Raw genomic sequence first — 7,948 nt, 5'->3', positions numbered from 1 at the left:
CTTTATTTCTTTTCATTTAAAGTATTTTTCTATTTCTATCACCTCAATTTTTAATCAAATTTTACCAAATTACTATATTTAACATCAAAATTTAGCAATTTAAATTTATAAAGGTAAATCCAATTTTTTCACCGAAAAATGCAATGACATATGATTTGGTTAGTTTAACATGTTCGTGTCATGATAGGGATATTGAGCGGTGCGTATCGTCATGCCACGTGTACACTAAATTTGTTACTTTCACGGAACGCCACGTTTTCAAACACATACACAAATATAAAAATTTGACAAACGGAGATCGATTCAACACCACCAGTCCTTGCAAAAGTCCCAACTACTTCCACCAAATTAACTTCACCCACCAAAACCCCAATTCTGCTTCTGCTTCTGCTTCTGCTTCTGCTTTATCATATCTTACACTCCCCAATTATGACAGCCTCAAAACTATGCCATGTCTTCCTTTTAATTTCGATAGTTCTAACTCTATGTAAAGCCTACACTCTTGATGAACAAGTTCCAGTTGAATTTGATCAACTTAATTCCAAGATCCAATCACTTGGTTTGTCCTCTTACTTCTGCTGAACATCCTTTATTAAATTATCGTTGCCTGTTTAAGTATTTACTAATGTTATGCAGTTCACTTGAGGGTTAAGTACAAATTGTAGACCGTGCGTGCACGTGTCAGCATCGGAATTGTAGGATTTTTTTTTTAATATATATTAAGCTATTTTTTTTACAACTTTTATGTTTTTGTAGAATCACTTGTTGAGAAGAAGAATAATGAGCTAAGAAGTAAAGATGAAGCAATTGTTCAGATAGAAAAGGCAATTTTAGAAAAAGAGAAGATTATTGAAGCGAAATCTGATAGTATTGCATCGTTACGGAGTGAGATCGCTTCGCTTGAGGTAAATTTTCAATGTGTTTTGGGTTTCAAATCTTTTTTAGGGTTAACTTCATCAAATTTTAGTTATTTTCATGCGGTAGTGGCCTGCTTTTCTTAGCGTCTTAGGGAGAGGGAGAGGTCAGAAGTTCGACTCCTGTAGGGTGTAACATTGCACACAAGTTTCCCCTTTACCCTTGAATTCCACCTAAGTGTGCCTTTCGCACATTGCGTTGTGGGGCAGTGGGTGAGAGGCATGCCCTCGGATTGGGCCGGGTTTCCTCGTCGGGGGCGGGTTATGCAACTGTGAGAGATGAACTCGTGGGTGGTTACGTCCCTTGTGTGATCCCGTACTGCTGTTCAGGGAAAAATGTATGTATCCAATCCGATTACTACTTTGTAAGGTGGCCACTATTTTTTACTGACATGGGATCCACATGATTTGCCATGTCATCCAGCAAGTCATCAATACCGGTGCCACCTCACCAGTATATAAGTTTAGTTAGATATACAAAGTAACGATAATTGGAATTTTGATACTCTACATAGAATAGAAGTTACTAAGGGTTTGTTTGTTTACTTCTTAATTGAATGGTTCAGCGCTGAACCATTCAGTATTCAACGCGTTTGTTTCTGACCTCTGAATGATTGATGGTGCTGAACCATTCAGTGCGTTTGTTTCAGCATTTAGCATTCAGTGTTGAACCATTCGGAGCTTGAACTATCTCTTAACCATTAAGCACTTAAATTTTATGTGATATGCTCTTTAAATCATATCAAAAACACTTATTAAACTACTATATTGTAGTTTTTGTTCATGTCAAATGTTAATAAAGTAATTTTACATCATTCACATTATTCTTTCAGAACGATTATCTAACAAGTTATTTTCATTCAAAACCTTTGAATTATTCAGATTATGAACCATTCATCGCTAAATCTAAATCATTCAGTTTTATCAAACGCACCCTAATACTTAGTGGAGTTGGATAAACACAAAGGAACGTTGGGTAAAATTTAATAAATTTTCGGACGCTCCGACCTTTGGTTTTATACCGAGTTAAATGAATTAAGCTGGTACGTTAAGTGTTAAGCAATTGCCCATTGGTTTGTTCAACAGGCTAAAGGGTCATTAGATGGTGATGAAGAGGTTAATAAAGTGCATACACGAGCTAATGAGTTGGAGAAACAGGTTTGTATCGTTTTATCTAAATTTGTTATGATTAGTTGTGTTGTATAATTATTAATTTATTATTGTTAATATTGTTAAATAAATGTTAATGTTATTGCAGGTGGAGAAACTTCAAACGGAGATAAAGTTGAAAAACGACTTGAGGGAAACCTTAGAAACCCGGACTAAAGAATTGGAGAAGCAAGTGCAAGATTTAACCCCCAAACATCACGAGGTAAGTTGTTTCGCAATTTAAAAATATTTTAGACCATCTTAAATTGCATATTTTGTTGCCACAAAGGCTAGTTTTTTTTTTTAGTAAAGAGGATTACCCCTTGGATGACTTTATGAATATAGAAATAAGTTAAATGATGAAAAGCAAATGGGATACCTATCAAAGAAGCAAAAATGCTAGTTTATTGGATTACATTTGAATTTATCGTGAAGTTATAATATTTTCTGCTCTTAATTAGTATTTTATTTTATTTTAGCTCCAACGAGTTGTTGATGAACAGAAAGCAAAACTTCATAAAACTGAGCGTGCTCTTAAAATAGCAGAGGTATGTTCACAAGAATTGCGTTTGGTATACTGCTCTAAATATGAGATCAGGCAATGTATGAACATGTCTAATCATATGCAGGAGGAGCTTAAGAAGGCTAAATTTGAAGCAACGTCGAAACTCAAAGAACTAACTGAGGTAAAACCTGAAATTTAGCTATCTCTTAATGCCATTACCTCACACAACTGTTCATGTTTATCGATTTTGATTTTATACAAAAGTTGACTGCCATATGGTTCTTTTTAAAAACCTTATTTTGATTTTATTGACCCTCTTCAGATTCATGGCGCATGGCTACCACCTTGGCTTGCTGCTCGATTGGTCAGTTTTCAAATAATTGTTTTTAGAGTATGGCATTTTTGACTAGAAAGATCAATTTTGACTTTGACTTGCATTACTATGTTGCAGTCTAATGCAGAGAACCATTGGAAAAAGCATGGTAAACCTGCTTTTGATTCATTTAAGCAAAAGGTAGTATTTGGATATACCTTTTTATTGCATTCTGCATTTGCTAAAAGGTATTTTACTCATTTTGGTAGCACTCGTCATTCATTTTTTTTATTATTGTTGTGGCAGGCATTGGAGAAAAAGGCACAAGCTGAAAAATGGGCTGAACCACATGTGCAGATAATCAAAACTGTAAGTGACAGACTTTTTTTTTCCAGTTATCTTGCTACTGTATGAAGTCGATTTCTTACGATTTAGAACTTGTAATGTGCGGATGAACTGGCAACTTATATGGCTGCCACACCATTAAAATAATGATACCGGTCACCTGATGAAGCAGTCATTGATACACATAATAGCACTAAGGATTAAGTTTAATACATTTTTAGACACTTGACCCTAAAAAATAGTAATTCTTTAGTGGTAGTGAAATATAAAATTAGAGTGCAATTCTGCAACTGTTGGAAAAACTACTCGCGGACATTGTATAAACGGATAAGGTTTGTCCTGTTCAGGCAAAAACTACTCGCGGATCTTGTATAAACGGATAAGGTTTGTCCTGTTCAGGCTACCTGGGTAACAAATGAACTAAATATAGTAAATTTCTTTATTCAAAATTGAATGGATTGCTGAAGCTCTTTATCGGATGTTTTATACCTACACACAGAAATGGGTTCCAGCTGCAAAGGAACAATGGGTATTGATAACAACGAACGTTGAACCACAACTAAAATCGCTGACCAAAAAGACGAAAGAGGTTTATGTTAAATCTAAGGATGCTTTAACTCCGCATATGATTAAAATTAAAGAATCCGTAGGCCCTCACTATCAGGTACATTTAATCAACCTTGCTTTTTCCTTGATTACTTCATTATGTCCTAATTAGAAGATTATCTGGGGATCAGAGTGTAAAAAATGTCTGCAACCCGTACATTGATCATATTGCCACTGCAACAAAGCCTCATATTGATAAAGCACGGGAAGCAGTAGCTCCTTACACGAAGGAAGCAGTTGTAGCTTACACAAAGTTTCTAGAATATGCAACCAGATACCATAATCATGTAAGATATACACGGGTTTAGCAACTGCTTTTGGTTCGTAGTTTTTTCTTCCTATGTAACTTAATAAGACGTGTAAGAAAACGGGTAGCTTTTTTTAGTGCAAGTATGTATTTAAAAGTGATACATGTACATATGTTGGTTATATTTGTTTGAATCCTGAACTATATCTCAAAGTATATAAATAATGAAGGTTCAAGGCGTCGTTGAGGAGTCACTGAAAAAGCATGACATCAGCAAAGCTCTTGCAACTAAAGAGTTAGTGTGGTTTTCTGTAAGTCCTCTGTGTGTGTGTGTGTGATTTTTCCTCAAGAAAATGGCTAGTTACAAGGCTTAGTTTAAAGTTAAAAATGGGCAATATAATAATATGGGTTTGGTTGGTTGATCACATATTTACAGATATTATATTATCTCAGTAACATATGTAACATTTTCAATTGATTAATTATAATAATTATAATTGTATCTCACCTATATTTTGTTGCAGGCTTCTGCATTGTTGGCCCTTCCTATAATCTTCCTGTTGAAAACTCTATCAGCAATCTGTTTGTAAGTTCATTTGTTTTTTTCATCTCTCTTAAAAAAAATCAAATGTAGTGTAATAAACAACTTCTGATGGTTGATATTTTACTTCATCTATCTTTAGTCAAGAAAGTAAATCATTTTCAAATTCGCTTTGGGTACAGTAAAAAGGCTATAAGATCAAATGCTCCAAACCAACAACGTCGCAAGACTAAACGTGCCCACCAAGACAAGTAGTAGTAATACACCAAAGATCAATGCCTTTTGGTTGACATGAATTTAAGGTAGGCAGTTCCTTTAACTTATAAATGAAATGACATGATACGGCCTATATACTAAAAATTATCAGTAAATAGAACATTTTTTATTAAATCTTTTTCGATATTGATTAGGAATGGGAATATGGGTCTTGACTAACGTTTGATTAGCACCAAGTTACTAGGATTTGAGATCTTATTTTATTTTTGGTCATTTTACTCGTGCGTAATATTTGTTTTTTGTGTTTTGCAGAAAGAACTGATATGATCTGCACGTTGAGACTGTATGTAAAGAGTTGCGCATCTGTCCTTGAAGGCTAGCTGTTGTATGTTTGTAATACATAGATAATAGCCCCCAACAAAAAGGAAATATAGTATTCCATAGTATGATAGATATGTGTGCATCATAGTCATTGTACATGGGTTTGTTATAACTTATTGTTTGGTTTAATTTAATATTTGTTCCGTTCGGGTGATCAGTATTTGTTTTATACTCTGAATGAATTTCCATTGAATATAATTCCATTGAATATAATGAATCTATAAGATAGTGAAGCCTCAAAATGTTGTTAACTAATCGCGCATTGTTGCACGCAAGTTGTTAATACAAAATTTCAAAAATATAAGTATAGTATATAGGTTTCTTAGAGCACTCGGTGTCCGGAGTTTTTTCGCCGTCGCCTTAAATTGACGCTGCTGAGATCGACCATCGGTCGGTACCGGGCCGGCGTCGATCTCGTCGTCGGTTGACATCGTCGAGGCGTTGGCGTCGATCTCGTCGTCGGTTGACATCGTCGAGCCACAAACGCCGGACCAAATGACTGTTGCTGATTGAATTTTTGAATTTTAGCAGTTAACAAACGGCTATTTCATTTTTTTTTTTTTTTGTTAATGGATATCTTTATGGGTCATTATGCACTAGTGATTATTATCTAAGTTATTGTATTGTATTATGTGTTGTCATCGCCTTTTGGATTGTACGTTATGTGGCTATATATATATATATATATCAAAAAGTTTTTGTTGATTGTGGTTGAAAGTTATTTAAGGATATTAATATGTATATATTGTATCTATCTATCATATAGTATAAGGAAAGATTTTTTTTATTTTATTATTAACGAATTATTGATTTATATATTATATATAATTTAGTTGAAATTGAAATATACCGAGTAATCAACTAAATGCAGGAAGTGTGAATAAGGTTTCCGTACTTCCGTTAAAGCTTTGTTCATTTTTTATTTCATAATAATATATTTTTATTGAATACTTTATTTATATTTATATTTATATTATATTTATGATCATCATTTATAATATTTTATGATCATGATTTATAATGAACACGTTTATAAACACGCAAATATAACTATTATAATATTAATTATACACGTCGACTCCCTCGATTACCATTATTTTACTGAAATGACTAACAACTTTTTTAAAATTAAACTCGCGGGTTATACTTTAATTCAAAAAATAATTGTATATAATAATTCTAATATAATATAACTTATACTTTACTAATGTTACGTTCCATGAGAAATTTTCAATGGACTCTAAATATTACGTAGTATATAATTTATATATTAAAAAGATAGTAATGGTGAGAAAACAAATTGTAGACATTAAGTTACTAATACCACCCGAAAACCACTTTTAAAATATTTCAACACCACGGGCTCTTAAACTCAAAAGAACTTTTAAAATTCGTCAACACCACAGACTCTTAAACTGAAAAGGAATTTTCAAATTTTGTCAACATCACGGGCTCTTAAACTCAAAAGAACTTTTAAAATTCGTCAACACCACATGCTCTTAAACTGAAAAGGAATTTTCAAAATTTGTCAACACCACGGACTCTTAAACTCAAAAGAATGTTTAAAATTTGTCAACACCACGGGCTCTTAAATAATTCTTATACTTTTCCTATTTTTTAGTATCACTATTTACATACCAATATGAACTGCAAATTACATTTTTTGCACGGTTTTTTACACACCCGTGCAACGCACGGGCTCAAAAACCTAATATATATATATATATATATATATATATATATATATATATATATATATATATATATATATATATATATATATTAGGTTTTTGAGCCCGTGCGTTGCACGGGTGTGTAAAAAACCGTGCAAAATATATATATATATATATATATATATATATATATATATATATATATATATATATATATATATATATATATATATATATGGGCAGGATCAATGGGGAAGTAACCAATCGGGGGGAAGCGGGGGAAAGCAAAAAAAAAAAAAAAAATTCATTTTTTTTTGAAATTTTTTTTCCCAGCATCAAGATCACACGAAAATATGAACATTTAGAAGAGACACTTCGTGATGAATGTTATTATTTAGGCGGGAAAACGATCGACAAAAATAACATTCAAGATAATATTGTTCGTAAAGAATATGAACGTTTTTTTTTTCCATGTTTTGTGAAGTAAAATTTAGCCCGATTTAGAGTTTAGGGTTTAGGGTTTAGGGTTTAGGGTTTGGTGTTTTGGGTTTATTCCATAAACCCAAAACACCAAACCCTAAACACTAAACCCTAAACCCTAAACTCTAAACCGTTCGTGTTAAAAACTCAATCTAAATCCTAAATCTAACCCCTAAATCTAAACCCTAAATTTCTAAACCCTAATATCTAAACCCTAATATCTAAACCCCAATAGCTAAAACCTCAAAATACGCTCGAAAAACACGATAATTGTTATATATTACTTCTTCGAGCGTTTTCCCGCCAAAATAAAAACATTTATCACAAAGTGTCTCTACTAAATGTTCATATTTTCATCTCATCTATAATGTTCGTGAACAAAGTTTTTTCAAAAAACGAAAAAAAAAAAAGTTTTTGCTTCCCCCCGCTTCCCCCGAATGGTTACTTCCCCCTTGATCCTACCACTATATATATATATATATATATATATATATATATATATATATATATATATATATATATATATATATATATATATATATATATATATATATCTCTCTCTTGTATTGACATATGTT

The 7,948-nt window shown here is 32.5% G+C and overlaps 2 protein-coding genes across 2 annotated transcripts; both read left to right on the top strand.

Annotated features, from left to right (window-relative positions):
* The first annotated feature begins 429 nt into the window (after window positions 1-429).
* On the top strand, window positions 430-2,767 carry LOC139850007 (uncharacterized). Its single transcript, XM_071839608.1, has 6 exons — window positions 430-559; window positions 757-905; window positions 2,001-2,072; window positions 2,173-2,286; window positions 2,543-2,611; window positions 2,693-2,767. Exons 1-6 carry the CDS (start codon window positions 430-432, stop codon window positions 2,765-2,767), a joined length of 609 nt encoding a protein of 202 aa, XP_071695709.1.
* A 10-nt stretch (window positions 2,768-2,777) lies between these two features.
* Window positions 2,778-4,922, top strand: LOC139850006 (uncharacterized). Its single transcript, XM_071839607.1, has 9 exons — window positions 2,778-2,804; window positions 2,891-2,932; window positions 3,020-3,082; window positions 3,188-3,250; window positions 3,726-3,890; window positions 3,964-4,119; window positions 4,310-4,390; window positions 4,604-4,665; window positions 4,803-4,922. The coding sequence occupies exons 1-9, from the start codon at window positions 2,778-2,780 to the stop codon at window positions 4,873-4,875; spliced, it is 732 nt and encodes a 243-aa protein (XP_071695708.1). The 3' UTR covers window positions 4,876-4,922.
* Window positions 4,923-7,948: the final 3,026 nt, after the last annotated feature.

Source organism: Rutidosis leptorrhynchoides, chromosome 5 (genome assembly GCF_046630445.1).
Source record: "Rutidosis leptorrhynchoides isolate AG116_Rl617_1_P2 chromosome 5, CSIRO_AGI_Rlap_v1, whole genome shotgun sequence".
Lineage (NCBI taxonomy): Eukaryota > Viridiplantae > Streptophyta > Magnoliopsida > Asterales > Asteraceae > Rutidosis > Rutidosis leptorrhynchoides.
This window is presented reverse-complemented; position numbering and strand designations above follow the sequence as displayed.